This window comes from Helobdella robusta (assembly GCF_000326865.2).
Source record: "Helobdella robusta unplaced genomic scaffold HELROscaffold_69, whole genome shotgun sequence".
Taxonomy (NCBI): domain Eukaryota; kingdom Metazoa; phylum Annelida; class Clitellata; order Rhynchobdellida; family Glossiphoniidae; genus Helobdella; species Helobdella robusta.
Genome location: NW_008705394.1, coordinates 48,162 through 65,386, shown reverse-complemented (window position 1 = coordinate 65,386; position 17,225 = coordinate 48,162). Strand labels below are relative to the sequence as shown.

The following is a 17,225-nucleotide window of genomic DNA, read 5'->3' as shown; positions in this document are numbered from 1 at the left end:
AATTCTACCGAATGTTTGGCGTTAATGTTTGAATTTAGAATAGAATTTATAGAATATTGTAAAAATTATGGTCTATTACCAACATATATATATATATATATATATATATATATATATATATATATATATTGGAGACTACAATATTATAACGAAGGCTATACAAATTTTGAAACAATTATACACACACACCTACCCACACACACATTAATATATATATATATATATATATATAGTATGTGAGTAAAAAAAATAGGGATGATATTGTCGACCTGCGTGAAGATACGGTCGGCCAGAGGTACTAATACATAATATACACCATCGATCACCACTACTAATGTGCAAGGTGCATTATCGGTTCATTTATTCGGCAGAGTAACAGTACGTCTCAGGCGACTAAATTTATTTTGTGAATTATCTTGAAAAAACACCTTAGTTTAAAATATTACCTACTGAAATAGCTGTACTAATGATGCTTTAGCTAAGGACACCAATGAATCCCATAAGGAACGAACCCAGTTTAATCTGTAATGTAACGAGTTAGTTGTTCCCGATAATGAACCTTTAGTTAATAGCCCAGTTATTGTACCAATACTCAGCCATTACTCAACTAAATAGAAATTTAAGTTTTAATTCAAAGACAAAATTAACTTTTGCCAGTGAAAATTGCGATTACCGATAAAAATCACGGGTTAGCTCAATCGGTAAAATGCCATGTTTAGCGTAGCTATTACATGATGGCATGGTTCGAATACCGTCTTTCCAAAACTCAAAGATCACCTTACGCTTATGATGCGGCGCTTGTGCACGCAAACATAATGTGTAAAGTTTTTGTAGCACAAAAGTTTAATTACAAAAACAGAATAACATGTAAACAGCTTTGCGTTTCCCAGAGCTGCATTATAAAAGATAAAAAAACACGGTCGGTAATAAATGAATAATAGAATTCCCTCGTGTATAATTTAGTAAGTCTTATATTTTTGCAACAAGCATGTAGACCAGAAAGGATTTATAGACATATTTCGAAGATAAACAGAGTCATGTCTCAGAAACCAGAATTGCCCAATATGTTTACAGGTCTTTCAAAGTATAACTTGGAATCGTCCGACAAACAACGAAATTCGATCAAGAGTTCAAATCATGTATATTCTTTCGGCATGTCGAACCGTCCACCTGTTATTAGTGGTTTTCTTTATTTTTTAATTAATAATGTTCATTGTTTCGATAATGAAGTTTCTGTCTCAAACGTTGTTGACTTCTATCGAGTTGAAGAAGTGGTAGCTGGCGTTGAAATTTTGAAAGATGAAATTGATATTATGTAAACTAATAACTTAAAAAATGAACCTGTTGAAAAATTTCTATTTCGTGGAATAATTAAAAAGGATAAAATACAAGACTGTATTAATTTTCTAAAAATTCTGACGACTAACGGTTTGTTGGATAATTGTTCGGTTTTTGTTAGCTCCAATTTAGCAAAAATTCCAACCGTTTTAAATTAGCTTAATTGCAATTTTCAAATGATAAAAAATGATATAAAGGCCATGTTGGATATACAACGCAAAGTTTTTATTGACACAATGGACGTAAACAACAAATCTCTATTGGATAGTGTATGCAATATCGTATCGTCTCGTTCAATAAATAACAGAGAAATTAATTATGCTAAGGCATGTTCAGCAAATATGTCAGTTGGTAATGATTCTGTTTCAAACCGTACAATACCATGCGCAGTTTTAAAATCCAATTCTTATGTTGCCAACACTGTCACTGCCGTATCATCAGAGAATTTAAAAGTTGTGTCATATGTCAAGCCTAAGGAAAACTGGTACGATTCAACCGCTCAAAGTTCCCAGTGTGAATCTCATGACCATGAATTTCAGCCAGTTTTGAACAAAAAAAAATCCGCTGCTTCTCCCCGGGTAGGCCAAATGAATCAGCTTACTCCTAATTTTAAATTGAATAAGCCCTCTAAAGTGTTCGGCACAGATGCCAACTGCCCTTTAAAGTCTTCTAAGGTAATCGAAAAAAAAATTACTTATTTTATAGGCAACGTTCAATCGTGCACTAAAGATGTCATTGAAAATCACTTAAAATCAAATGATATTGCTTTCACACATTGTTTCCCAATTGTGCGTAAAAGAGACCCGAGGTTAATACAGGTGATATTATCGCTGAATCGACTGCCTTCAAAATAATTTTGCCTGTTAATGAATTAACAAAATTAAAAAATCCTGACATTTGGCCAAAGTACACATTTCTTCGTGAATGGGATTTTCGTATTTGAAGGTCGGAAAAAATGCAGAAAGTAGTAATACGCAAATATTAATAAACATCAAACATGTCGACAACAAATAACAATTTCGACAGTTCCGAGATTAACCTGATGTTCCATCAAAATGGTCAAGCTGATCTGCTTAAAATTGTAGATCCTGACCTTAATATCCTTAACGATTACTCCTATGTTTGTTCCCAAATGTTGCCTGAGAACGTTAATTCATTTATCGACTTTTATAATTTTAAAATTTTTCATGTAAATTTATTATATTATTTTTCTTCATTTGAATTATTATTAGTTGAAACATTTGTTAATGCTAACACAAACTTTTTGATTATTGTTTTATATCGTCCTCCGAGTTCTGATGTTATTTTGTTTTTGAGTGATTTAACATTCTTGCTTCTAAAAATCAAATATGGCTCTTTCAAAGGTATTTATATCGTTGGTGATTTTAATATTAATTTAATTAATGATGATTATAAGCATGTTACAACTCAATTTATTAATTTATTGAATTCTTTTTGTTTCAATTCATTAATTTCAAGTGCAACGCGTGTTGCTATCAATAATAAATCTTTACTTGATAATATTTTTACCAATAACATTACAAATCATAAGTCTGGTGTCATTTGGTTTTTATTTTCTTATCATTTTCCAATTTTTACATCTTTCGTTATTTCAGGTCTTGATTTGCCTAAACCTTCTGTTTTATCTTTTAATTATTCTAGTTCTAATATTAAGTTTTTGAATATGTATCTAAAAAATCTAAAAAATACTCTATTGGTATCTTCATCGATCTTTGTAAGGCTTTTGATTCTTTAGATCATAAAATTCTAATGTCTAAGTTATTTTCTTATGGAATTCGTGGTTTAGCTTATGATTGGTTTTTTTCTTACTTTAATAATCGTTTTCAGTATGTATCTGTTAATAACTCTAAGTCTTTCTTGTCTCCAATTACATATGGTGTCCCTCAAGGTTCTATCCTGGATCCGTTACTTTTCAATATTTATATTAATGATTTTATCAATTCGTCTAGTATTTTAAAATTTATTTTATTTGCAGATGATACTACCCTTTTGTACTCTCATTCAGATCTCCATATTTACTGGTTTTGGGATATTTGACTTTTATTTCTTCACTTAGCCAAGCCATCGCTACTTTAATTTTGAATAAACTTTTAACTGACTCACCGTTTCGCGTTTTTGCAAGTTCTTCTTCATAATGCATATTTGAAATATCATCCAAACCAACTAACATTAGCTGCCAAGTTAGAAATTCGATCCGTTTTAGATCAAAAAATCTTTCTTTGAAGTCAGCCGTGAAAATTCCTATATGATCAACAAAAACACATATAGCAGTATCAATTAAGTCACATTTTTGTAGCCAGTAAAACTTTTCAAATTTTTTGTTTGAAATATGATTCTGACTTAACTCGAAAAAAGAGATAAAACCTTAGATCTTTACTTTTGCATCAACAAGAGTTTTATTTGTTCCCTGAAGTTGCTCGTTTAATGTATTTAACTTTAAAAAAATATCAGTTAAGCAACTAATACATGCTTTACAGTCGACTGTTAACAAATGCTGCATTTCAGGCTTTTCAATTAAAAATTTACTAAGACTATCAAAAAGTTCCATAAATCTTTTTAAACAATTCCATTTTAAAAGACATCTCACTTCACATAATTTTCATTTTGTTCTTTACAAAATAACTTGAAAAATCGTTTGTATTTGGCCTTAGCTTTTATTTAATAAACACGTTTTATAATATGGAATTTAAAACAGGCGACTTATTTTTTGCTACCAGATTTTTCTTATGAATAACACAATGTACAAGAAGCATTTTTGGATTTTCATCTTTATTAATTTTATGCAACCATTTTTCTTGCCCATCATATTTGGAGCACCATCTGCTGCACATCTTGATATAATTTTATTGGAATATTATTGGCTACTAAATAATTGTTTAGAGTGTAAAATATATTTTGGGATGTTGGGGTACTTTCTAGAGGTTCAGCAAATTCTCCTTAATCAATATATCTTACATGAGCTTTCAGTACCGCTTCACTGTCTCTATTTTGGGATGTTGGGGTACTTTCTAGAGGCTCAGCAAATTCTCCTTAATCAATATATCTTACATGAGCTTTCAGTACCGCTTCACTGTCTCTCAATGTTGATTTGTCCATTTGCAGTGTCTTTAGTTTTTCCACCAGTTGTAGTTCAACATTTTCCCCCATTTCGTCTATTCTTCTGCTAACGGTATTCTGCTAATGATAACTAAGAGGCATAGCTTTCACATCTCTATTGTCCTTTTTCAAAATTGTTTTCAGAAATATTGATATTGATGGTTTAATTTTAAAGTTTTCACCTATGGTATGATTTTTTCCAGATTTTGCAATAAGTAGGGAAATTTGAAATTTAGCTTTCAGAGTACGATTTGTGGTTGCAGTTTGAGCAAAAAATAAAGATTTCACTGTTGTTCTCTGTTTAAAGTTTTGCATCACAATTTCACCTTATTATAACTATTAAAAAATAACTTTAAAAAACATTTAAAATCAGTAATTGTAATTATTTTTCTTAGTAAATTATGTAGTTTGCTTTAAAACATTCTGAAAAAAGTTATGTGATTTTATTCACATTTTTTGTATTAAAGATGATTGCATATTGCTGCATATATTTATCTTCTAAAAAACACAAACTTAAAATTTTTTTCATAATATAAAATAAAAAAAAATTAACTTCCCAACATTTTCCGGAGTCGGATGAAAAATTTCCAACTCCGATTGGCTCCGGCACTGGATTCGAATATAAAAAGAGTGTTGTTATAAATACACACATAGGTAAGTGCACAAAAGTTTCGACTGCAGCGAAAACTTCCCACCGACAACTACATTCTTTCTACAAATCGAAACTATAACAAACCGTCCGTCTCTAAAGTCTTTGAAATGATACAAACTGGTGAAGAATGATAAAATTATTATCATTTTAAAAATATTTAGATTTCACTTTATTAAAAATAAGACATGCAAATACAATTGGCAAAAAATTTAAAAATTTGTATTAAAACTTTATTACCTTAATTTAATATTTAAATTACTATGATTAATTTCAAATAAAATAAACGATCAAGATATTTCCATATAAACTAAATATCAAACAGAAACCGAACATTTAAATAAATAATGTCTGATAATTATTGTAGGCTTTAGATATTTTCTTAAACCTTTTTTCGTATTTCAATCTAGAAAAAAAATTAATGATATTATTTTTAAACTTTGTTGTTTATATAAGGCACATAATTGATATATAATACGAAAATAAATTCAAAAAACATTTCATTTAAAGTAATATGTATATAAAATAATTAACGAACTAAATAACATTTTGTATATATTATTTTTATTATGTTATTCACTCTAATGATATTCCTCAGAGGGTATTACGGTGATTAAATACTTTGTTGAACAAATAACTTTTTAACTCTCTTCTGAAATCTTTAATATAAGTATGCAAAGGTACAAAAACAAATGGAGGTTTAAGTTAGACCGCAGACCAGTTTAATTTAAGCTTATATTTAAAATCTATAGGATATATAAGGAAGAGATAAAAATTTGAATTATGATAAATAAAAGTATTCGTTTCAAACGTTTTTGTTTCCCAAAGTCAGTCCCACATACGTAACAGTGAGAGATATTGAAACAGTTCAAGTCAAGTACAACAAACTGTCTAGCCACAAAATCAAAAACTTTATAATTTTATAAATTTGTGGCTATACTTCTTGTACTGTTGCACTTGTCAATTTCTAACCATGTTCATAAAGTTTGCCATTTACCGAGCATTAATTTCTATTGTTATAAAATATAAGTAGCAAAACATTGGAATTCAAGACATTTAAAAAGTAATCTTTAAAAATTTTAACGTTTTTTCAGTATGTTAAAATAACATGCAAATTGCGTTCAAGGCAATATACGTATATTGTTGTGCGTTAAGCAAACAGAAACAGAAGTTGAGAGATTGTCCCAAGTTGGAAAATCTTGAAAAGTTACAAAGCGGCCAAATTTGTGGCTAATGTCTTTCGATGAAATAACATTGATTTTTTCATAACTTTTTGTAGCTAAAGTCAAATCCCAAGACTATTCATATTCTATTTGTCACCGTTTTTCATGATTCTATGACACTGCACGTGCACGTCCTTAAAATATCACTTATCAACGAAACTTCTCTTGTAAAAGTTTTCCACAATACTTTTCATGTAAAAGTTTTAAAAAAATTTCAAGTTGCTTAAAAAATTGAGTTTGAAAACAACAAGCTTTGAACAAAAAGCAGACGTTGAATATGCCTAAAACAAATAAACGATGAATATGCCCAAAACTTTACTAAACTTACTATTGAATCTTTTTCTGTATTTACTCCAATAAATCTTCTAAAACTTACCAAAATTATTAATTCTGTGTCATCTACAACCTGTTCTCTAGATCTACTTCCTTCTAATTTACTTAAAAAATTGTCTTCAAAATTTATCTTATCATTCTCAAATTAGTTAATTATCTCTCTTCACCTCCAAATTTCCTACTTCTTATAAGAATTCCATTGTTATTCCTATTCTTAAAAACTCATTCTTAGATCCTACCTTTTTATCTAATTATAGACCTGTTACTAATATTATTTTTACCTCAAAACTATAACAAAAAGTAGTTTATAATCAATTGTTATCATATTTAAACTTTAACTCCTTGCTACCTGTATCTCAATCAGGTTTCTTGTCCTGCTTACAGTATTGAAAACTTCTTTACTCAAAATACACAAGATATCCTCATCTCTAGCGACAATAATAATCTTACTTTTTTTCTTGCCCTAGACATTTCCTCTGCTTTGATATTGTTGATCATACTATTCTCTTGAGGCTGCTAGATCTTTCTTTAAATATTACTGGTTCTTGTCTATCTTGGTTTTTTTCTTATCTCTCTAATCGTTTTACTTCTGTGGTCCTCAATAATTCTACTTCTAACTTTTCTACTCTTACTTTCGGGGTACCTCAGGGTTCTATCCTTGGTCCTCTTCTATTTATACTCTATACTTCTGAACTACTTTCTTTATACTTCTTTTCCTCCATCTAATCTCAATAGTGTTCTTCATAATCTATCTCTATTTTTTTAATTTGCACATTCATGTCATATTTAGACATATTTTGAGTTTGATCTTCATCCCGCAATTTCTTCAATGAGTCTCTATTGATTTTTGAAACTACTTGAAACAGTTATAGTATATATATATATAATATTTAAATAAAACTTATTACTTGGAAGGTAATTGTACTTGTAATACTAATATCATACAAGAGAGTGTTGACTCAAAAGTAAATTTACAGTTTCCTTTGTTATTAAGTAGAATAGGAGAGATAAACATGATAAAATATCAATAAGAATTGCTACTTCAGATAAAGCTGAGCCCACTGTATAGATTACTATTAGCTTTGGAACAAAACCAGATAGTGGTGGTAACCCAGCAAGAGATAGAATTAATAATAAAATAGTAAAATTTTATGTTGCTTGGCATAGTAAGAATATTTCTTGATATGTTTGGACTATTATATGTGTATACTTGAAATAAGTTATTATTTACATTTAGCTGGAGTCTCAATCTAAATTATTTCCTAAGTACTTATCAGATAAATTAATTGAACCTAAACGCCCCGGTTTACGATCGCCTTCTTGTTCTCACTTCTTCTTAACTCATGTTCAACACTCTTTTGCTAAATCTGCTTTTGCTTTTTCTGGCCCTCTTCTCTGGAACTCTCTAGCTATTTCTCAGACTACTTCTCCACCACTTACAAAGGTCAGAGCGGAAATAGCGCTTTATAAGCTAATTGATTGATTGATTGATTGAATGATTGAATGATTGATTGATTGATTGATTGATTGATTGATTGATTGATTGATTGATTGATTGATTGATTGATTGATTGATTGATTGATTGATTGATTGATTGATTGATTGATTGATTGATTGATTGATTGATTGATTGATTGATTGATTGATTGATTGATTGATTGATTGATTGATTGATTGATTGATTGATAAAACTGTCATCATTTAAAAATGAATTATCAACTGAGTACTGCTAGATGTAATTTAATTATGTAAGTTTAGAGAAAATAGTAACAATAAAAACTCTGAAGTTTAGACAAAATATGAAATAGGTATCACAAACATTCTATAAACTAATCATTCGAAGTATAGATTATCGCATTTACCTGATCTTTTAAAAGATTATATTTATTCTTAAGATCATTAATTGTACTTTCGAGATCAGTTAATTTATTTTGTAAAGAATTTAAAGTTGACTGTAATTTTTGTTCGCCATCATTAACTGATCTTCTACTTCTTGTTGCGTGAAAATCTCCTGATCTAGAACATTCTACAAAATGAGTAACAGCTAACTTTACAAATACCATTTTAAAACAGTCATAAAAACAGTTAAGAAACCTTCGCAACATTGAAACCATGGCTTCAAATCTAATTTAAGGACCTCATCTGAATCACATTTAATAAAATTGTCGGGATATTTGGCAAGAATAAAAACGTCTTTTTGAATTTCCTGTATAGAATCAGAATTATCACATAAGATTCGAGCCAGTGATGTTTTTTTGATTTCAGCTAATTGTGTAGGTTTAAATATTTCGGGATTTTCATACCAAAACCTTTAGTTGAAAAAAAAACAAAAATAACAATAAATTATCAATGAATAAGTTAACAATAAAAACAAAATAACCTGTCCCCGTCTCTTAACCTCTTGAATTGGTCAGCAATTATACATACGAATGTGGGACCAATTCTAGAATTGTCCATAACATTTTCCGCTACACCTCCAACAAACAAATCAACATTATCTGTTGCGATTCAGTTTGGTTATAGTTAAATCAAAAGTTTATTCAACAAACATCAATCGATAAATAACCTGGATGTTCATATAATTCTTCTAGTTTTTTTAGAATTAAATCATCTGTGATTTCATTTTTGAAATCGTCAAAAGTTTTAGCTTCTTTCATACCACAATACTTTCTGTAGGCATTGTAGCTTTGTAGACCATGGTCCCGACCTCTCTGAATGTTAAATGCAGCCAGATCTTGAGCCACTTCATTAGCCATAACAAACAGTTTTTCTGTTAGCTCTGAATTCAAAAATTCTCCAGACACCAATTTTTTTGCAGCGACGCCAAACAGTCCTCTTAAAATTGGGTCGATACCACCTTCTTCAATTATTCGAAAAGGAGCAAAAAAGGCTTTATGAAGAGGTAAATTACCCCATATAATTGGAAGAAAAGTTTCGTTCAAGCGAGATAAAACAGGATTTATCATTGTGTGTCCAAACCGAAATGCGGCACTTGCAAATTCATTTGCTATTGTGGGATTAACAGATGGGTTATACCCTTTATACGGTCCAATCATTTGCATACCATATGGGCCCAAAATTTTAGGAAGCCAATCGTTATAGGTAATATGTTGCATAATAGCACCAACAATTTTTCTTGTTTCGTGATACGTAGTGTCACTGTCCCAATGCGAATTCATCTTACTCAATTTAGTGGCTAACCTGTTATGCTCTCGGAACCAAATTGTGTGCATAGCTAATAATCCAAGTTGTTCATTTGATCTATGGTCACCCGCTAGAAAACATGGTACGTGTGCCGTTTTAGAATCAACCTAAAATATTATGTTAAATGAATGAAAATGAATATTCAAGAATTCTAATTAAAAAAGCGTTATACCTGACAGTCAACAAATTCATCTCTATTTGCTGGCATATATTCTTTCTTAAAACCATAAGCACTGTGCGTACCAATGCGAAGCAAACCTTTTTCGTTCGTATTGTTTCTCAAATTGATGGCCGTTTCTTCCGAACTTCCATAAACGTTTGAAGCATCAATATATGAAGTGAGCATATTCAACTGTTGTCGATGAAGAGCATTGTTATCAAACAGTGCAGAAGTGACTCCTGATCCACACATAGCTGACGACCGCACGAATCCAATGCAACGTCTATTTTGTACACGAGGATCATCGTTAGACACGGGTATGGGAAAACATGGTGACTGGCTATTGCATGTCTCGTTGCAAAATCTACCATCACTGAATCTTTATTTGAAATTATTATGATTATGGCATGTAACTAACATTTTTGTCCAAATACTTTTCTTTATCAGAGTGGGTGTGAAAAAAACACTAAAAAATATATGGCGATAAAAGTAATTAATTTAATAATCATTAATTACAACTATACAATTTTATAGACAACAACTTAACAACAAATGACTCATTATAACTATTCACACGTTTTCGTTTAAATCTTATTTTGGCTAGTTTAATTTAAATCTCTTCTGCTATCCAATAAAACCCTTTTTTCAATAACTAATTGTTATTGTTATTTGTGTCACATTTATAAGCGCCCTTATATTTTAAACTTAGGGACACTGTTCAAAAAACTGACTACAAAATATATAAACCTTACCCTTTCTTTCATTACATTTACCACATAATTTGGCTATCTATTAGCTAGATACAATTACAACCTTGCATAAACCCCCGTGAAGTTTGATAGTAGTCAATTTTCATGTCACCTGCCAGGGAACAAATTTTTTGATTTTAGACAGTTGGATAGCTTTTTTCTCAATCTCTGATAAACATTGAAACTTTAATGAAACGTTACATAATGTGCCTAAATATAGGGTCAGAATATCAAAAAATTTTTAATAAAAAATGATGGGGCAAGACATCACAGATTGTGCTGTCATTAATGGTATTAGCTTTGTTATTTCGTTAGGTTCAACAATTTCAAATTTATCTAAACGAGATTTCACTTCTCTAAAAACAGATGATTTTGATGCATACAAATGTCAACGCAGCAGAATTGAAAAATCCTGTTAAGGTTGCAAATTGGCTACAGCTTCTATGAACCAATAAGCTGGTGCCGGACTTAGGTCAACGACGACAACAACGGCAACAACAGCATGCGTACATAATGTCGGTATGTACAATTAATGGACTGTAGACTTATAAAGAGCTTTTAAGGTTCAGAGGCACTAATGGCGTTTTGTCTTGTTCAAAAAATTATCTTTAAAACTTCTTTTGATACCTCAATGGCTGATGTTTGTATAAAAATTTTAATTCAATCTGGCTGAAGCAAGTAAAAATAGGTTTGTCTTAAAAAGAGGACACGCACGGTCGTCATAAGTTGATGGTTTTAATTGACTTCTTTCATTGGTATCCAAATACTACTTAGTTTTAGAACCATCTAACTTAAACGTATAGAGTGGTAAAAAAGATTATCAATGACAACCACCGATATCAAATTAATTACCTTAATATAGTATTGACAAATCTTATAAAAAAAACTATAAAAACAAAAAACAAACTGAAAAATGTGTTTTTTAAATTAAAATTTAATGTACTTTCAAAAATAACATCGATAATATGAAAAGCATCCACCTGGCGTTGCTAACTGCTGTTGGTACAAAGTCCAAATCATGGTCTAAGAATTGACCCCACTGCATCAACATATGTGTGTATTCATCGTCAGCTGTTACTTTGTTGGTCGAAATAAGATTCAAAGAAATTTTTCTTGCACTTGGTATTTTTTTCCCGTTATAAAGCTTATTTTTAGTCCATCCTACAATATTTTAAACGATTAGTTGTTAATAACAATAAAAACACAAATTCATTATGTTGTTACGTCTTACCAACTGGCAAATTGAAATTATTTTCATATTTTGGTGGCAGAAGTCGTAACAAAGGGGTTAACGAGGAGCCACTCATAGCGTTTTTAAAATTATTACATGTTCCATCAAACGTTCTATATTTTCTATGAAAACACAGATCGTCGCATGTTTCGATAATGCGTCGATGCGTCCTACAACCTGACAAATCGCTCACCAATTGCAATTGAGCAGGATTCAATAACTCTTTGTATGTAATGTCTGAAAGAAATAACTAAATTATAGATATCCATTGAGAAAAGAGAAAAATTGTCAAGGCTTACTCAAAGAAGGATCAATGTTGTAGTAAACGCCACTATGAATATCACTGTACAATCGCTCTAAAGTACTTTCAAAAACCTCTGCAGCTTTTGAAAGCGATAAAGCTTTATTGTTAGGATAACGATTGTATTTCAGAAGATCGTGTCCACTTTTAGGTTGATGTTTTTTTTGATACAATTCTTTTTTTGTATTTTCAATAGCTTCTTGAATGCCATTGTTAACAGTTGTAACTGTATCGTTTATATGTTGGTTTGTAATAGAGCGGAATCTCGCATCTAGTGTATAAATTTTTCAAAATTTTAAAATGTGAATTTATATTAATACTTTTAATACAAAACATTTTTTTAGTTAATTACTATTTTTTAAAAATACTCTGTAAAAAATGCGTACCAGTTATAGTTAATCTTGCAGAAGCAATATCAAACCCGACAATATTTTCAGCACGGCATTCATATCTTCCTTCATCCGTTAAATCTATTTCTAAAATAATCAGCGAAGAATTTTCCGTTATTTCATACTTGTCACTTGAAGTTAAAGGTCTCAAATCTCCGTTTTTGAACCATTTAATAATTGGCTTTGGTTCTACTTCGCCTACAACGCAATCAAATTTAGCTCTATTACCAATTGCGTTATTGATGTCTAGAGGTTTTTTAGTAATATGTGGACGGGCTGAAAAAGAAATTTTTCACATTAAGTCTAAAAAATCAATTCATTTGTAAAAATGTTTTACTTGTTTAATTTTATGATTTTAAATGATCAATAATGAACACTTATTTAATTTTAGACAGATTTGGTCCTCGAGTTAGCTCAATCGATAATCAAGTCTCGCGCGGCTATTGCGCGCTAACATGGTTCGAATACTGTCTGTCTTATACTTAAAGACTGTCATACCATATAATGCGTATTTGCGTCGTGTGGTGTGCATAGAACAGCCTTTGTGGCATAAAAGTTGGATTTACAAGTATGGAATAACATAGAAGCAGAGCCGCATTATTGTAAGAAAACAAATATATTATTTTTCATTTAAATAATATTAATTAATAATCATTTTTTAATATAATCATCATTATTTTTAGTTTGCGTATATTTTTCTTATTTTTTTTTTTCACATTTTTTCCAATCTTGTGCCTGTCACAGTTTAATTTTTGTAAACAATAAAATTTAATTGAAATCAGTGCGACGAAGTAACAAAATAAAAATAGAAGAGGCTTAAGCAAGCACATGAATTAAAATAAAATTGAAGATTGAATTGTAATAAGAAGTTGAAATGATAAATGGGCTGCTCACATATCGACATGACAGTTAATCTGGCGCTTGCGGATGCTTCTCCACCCGAGTTCGAGGCAAGACATTCGTAATTTCCCTCATCACTTTTCTTTACGGAAGAAATTGTTAAAGTGGTTCCACTTGGGTTTATATTAATTCTTCTGGTATTTGTCAAATCAATTCCTAAAACATGTTTTAACTATTTCAACAACGATTACCGTTATGTTATAGCAGATTACGGCTAATTGAAATGATTGAGTGTTTTAAAAGTAGAATTATAATAACCATTTTTTTTCCATGATATTTTAGCAAGAGGTTCCGAAATAACATCACATGAAAAAAAAACTGGATGTTCTTCAGCTATTTTTTGATCAGTTGGTTTAGTCGTAAATTCTGGAGGAACTGAAAAAAAGTTTAAAAATATTTTTAAATGAAATTACTTTCAGCTACCATTACGTCACTTACTGTAAACCATAAGTCTTCCTATAGCTGTTGCGTTGCCGGCAATGTTAGAGGCAATACATTTGTAAAATCCATGATCTATATCCTATAAGAAATTATAATCCAAAAGCCGTTTAATTAAAAAATTTTTAAATTATTGTAATCTTTTCAATATTCTTTTACCACACATCTGCATTATATAAATTGAAGCTTGTATTTACTTTGAGATTGCTCATATGCAAAGTTCCAGATGAGTCGACAGTGAATCGTGGGTCGTGATTCACAAGTCTATCTCTGTTGTTAATATTAGTGTGGGTCCACCTAATTTCTGGTGGAGGAAATCCGACAGTGCCACATGACATTGATACCCCTTCATTTATTATTGCCGTTCTGTTCTCGGGTGGATTGACTATTTGTGGTGCAGCTTAAAGTTTTTACAATTATGATAACATCATGTAATAAAATCATTTAATAAAATTAAAACATTTTTTTTTATTTAAACCAACCAAAACGTTAAAAAAATTAAAGGGAAAGAAGATTTTTTTTATACGTAAAATTCAAAAATTTGTTAACATTAAGTTAATTCTGTATAAAATTAATTTTATATATGGAATTTTTTGTCAGCCTTCACTTATCTAATTGTTTAACGCGAATGAAACTCAGTCTGCAAATGTACTCGCCGCATTTGTTGTAAATATTAAAATTTATTCACCAAAGTTTATTTTATTTAATAATTTATATTACAATTTTATAACCAGATGAGTCGACAGTGAATTATAATTAATTTATATCATAATTTTATAACCTGTTGTGGTGTTGTGGTCTTATAAAAAAATCACCAACAAAATTTTTTAAATTTATTAGTTAGACACAATTGTATTTACAAGATAGCTTTCTGCCTGCCAGATCAACTTCCTAAATCTTCTTAAATACCTCCAAAGATAATGACATACTAATAAAAATATAATGCACTTGCGTTTGCCCTCGGATAAAATATTTTTGGCCTGACTGGAGCTCCCATTATAAATATCTTATGATCGGGACAAAAAAATAAAAATTCACTAAAGCCATTATTAATTCGTTATCTTTCGTACTTTTCTCGTTTGAGCTGCAAACGCGAAAACAGCAGACAAATTTGTGATTCATGTTTTGCGTATTGTGTATGAGATATTAAACAACTTTTTTAAAACCGATCCAAGTGGTTAATTTTACTTAAATCAAATTGTGAGACATTGTAATAGACTGTGAAAACTTAACTCCGACAACAATGCAACCGTTTGTTATAGAATACTTTGAAGGTAGAACGCGTTGCCGTACTGCGAAGACAAACACGCGCGTGAAGTTGATATTTACGGGGTGAAAATGAAAACCAAATCAAATATAAATTTTACCCAGCACATTGACTTCGTGGAAGCTTAAGTATGCTGTGTTAGATTCGTCTTGTCCCATTAAATTAGTGGCTCTGCAGAAATATGCACCTGCGTCACTGACTGTGGCTTGGTTTATTAAAAGACTTCCATCTTCGAGTACTTCAAAACGTTTGCTTCGGTTTTCTAATGAAACGTCTTTTCTATCAAAATAATATTTTTATTATTATCATCATTTCCATCATCATTATCATTATTATTATCCAAAAGAATATAATCCAAATCAGAAGCACCAGTGAATTATTATTAGTGTTTAATAAATTAAAAAATCAAAAAATATTTAATGTCAACAAATCAGCTGGTCATTTTAATTATACTTACTTAAGTAAGTGATTATGTGTGTTTATATATTATACGAAAACTTGATCAATTCCACATGAAATGTCTTTGAGCTATTGCTCACATCAAATGGGAAGATAGAGTGTGAAATGTCATGATATTGGAGAGATGTGGTAAAATGGGTATCGAGGCAATGCTGCTCCAGGCCCAGTTTTGCTAGTCAGGGCACGTTGTCCGCATGCCGGATGCAAGAATTCCAAAACAGGTCTTCTTTGGACAGTTGGCCTCGGGTGCTCGTCTTGCAAGTGGCCCGGTTCGTAGATATAAGGACGGTCTGAAGGAAAACTTGAAAAAGTGTGGACTTGACCCAAAAACATTCTGCACTAAAGCCCAGCAGTGTACTGAATGGAGATCGAACTCACAGGCGGCGGTTTCTTCCTTTGAACAGGCACGAATCACAGCTCTGGTTGACAAAAGGAAACGGCAAAAACAGGTGACCCAGGATGGAAGCGGCACAGGAGTGTGGGTCTGTGGAATTTGTGATCGTCAATGTTTGTCTAGAATTTGACTTTTTGTCCACATGAAGTCACATCAATGACCCATTTCTTTGCTAACAAAGATGCAGTCTATATACTAATAATTATGTGTATTTGATTTATTGTAAATTGACGTCGTAGATAGTTCACAAAAAATTTCATTCGTTAATATGTATTTAAATTCATTCATTCAGTTTTATTCAACGTCATCTTTTTTTAAATTAACCTATTATATCTCTCTCCGTTTTTTCACAATTGATAATTTTCGTTAATTTAAAAAATCTTATGTTTCAAATTTATTTATTACGTTTCATTATTATTAACATTTTTATTGCATGTTTACGAAAAATTTAAAATAGAAAAAACGAATGAAGCAATGAAATAATAAACATAATTAAATCAAAAAAAGTATGTTTTAAAATTATTTTTCAATGTGCCAACACTTAATCCCGGTTCTCTCAATGAATTTGGCAATAAATTCTCAAGGTGTTGGCCCAAAAAAAATGTTTTCTTACAATTGGTTACAATTGTGTTTTATTATTTGGAATCATATTAAAATCATGATATCTCAAATGAATGCCTGTTGAAAAAGTTGATTTTCTTTCAAACTACGACGCACATCTGAATTTTTTAAAAGAAATTTTAAAATGGATCAAACTGTGATCAGAAATGAAACCACTAAAAAAAATCATACTGTCGCACACAGAAAAATCATCAGTGCCAACAATCATATTAAGTCTTGGTTGATTGATACGATTCGCCAGACGAAACATTTCAAAAACTTCAAGTAATTCGACAACGTGAGGATCATCCTTTTTTTCTTCATGAACGATGAAGTCACCAACAAGTAAAACACTTAGAGAAAATAATTTATTTTATTTATTTGTCTTTTTAAACCATTACTTTATTTTATTTTCCATACTTTTTATGCTTAAACATATTTTCTCTGATATTTATTTTTCGTTATCATTTTA

At 30.4% G+C, this 17,225-nt stretch overlaps 3 protein-coding genes across 3 annotated transcripts in view; 1 reads left to right on the top strand and 2 right to left on the bottom strand.

Annotated features, from left to right (window-relative positions):
- Nucleotides 1–1,574: 1,574 nt before the first annotated feature.
- On the top strand, nt 1,575–2,192 carry HELRODRAFT_181219 (hypothetical protein; the record flags this gene model as incomplete). Its single annotated transcript, XM_009030483.1, has 1 exon — nt 1,575–2,192. The coding sequence occupies one exon, from the start codon at nt 1,575–1,577 to the stop codon at nt 2,190–2,192; it is 618 nt and encodes a 205-aa protein (XP_009028731.1).
- A 137-nt stretch (nt 2,193–2,329) lies between these two features.
- Nucleotides 2,330–4,506, bottom strand: HELRODRAFT_181218 (hypothetical protein; the record flags this gene model as incomplete). The annotated part of the gene is made up of 3 exons (XM_009030482.1): nt 2,330–2,477; nt 3,345–3,532; nt 4,408–4,506. 3 exons carry the CDS (start codon nt 4,504–4,506, stop codon nt 2,330–2,332), a joined length of 435 nt encoding a protein of 144 aa, XP_009028730.1.
- A 4,205-nt stretch (nt 4,507–8,711) lies between these two features.
- HELRODRAFT_89299 (hypothetical protein) overlaps nt 8,712–17,225 on the bottom strand; it is a gene marked incomplete at both ends in the record, with an annotated part of 32,369 nt that continues 23,855 nt past the window's right edge. The window contains 13 exons of the mRNA XM_009030476.1: nt 8,712–8,970; nt 9,042–9,159; nt 9,228–9,972; nt 10,038–10,404; nt 11,755–11,935; nt 12,006–12,242; nt 12,305–12,577; nt 12,693–12,971; nt 13,590–13,751; nt 13,854–13,970; nt 14,034–14,115; nt 14,231–14,433; nt 15,401–15,579. Coding sequence (XP_009028724.1) covers nt 8,712–8,970; nt 9,042–9,159; nt 9,228–9,972; nt 10,038–10,404; nt 11,755–11,935; nt 12,006–12,242; nt 12,305–12,577; nt 12,693–12,971; nt 13,590–13,751; nt 13,854–13,970; nt 14,034–14,115; nt 14,231–14,433; nt 15,401–15,579 — 3,202 coding nt within the window. The remainder of the gene's footprint in view (nt 8,971–9,041; nt 9,160–9,227; nt 9,973–10,037; nt 10,405–11,754; nt 11,936–12,005; nt 12,243–12,304; nt 12,578–12,692; nt 12,972–13,589; nt 13,752–13,853; nt 13,971–14,033; nt 14,116–14,230; nt 14,434–15,400; nt 15,580–17,225) is intronic.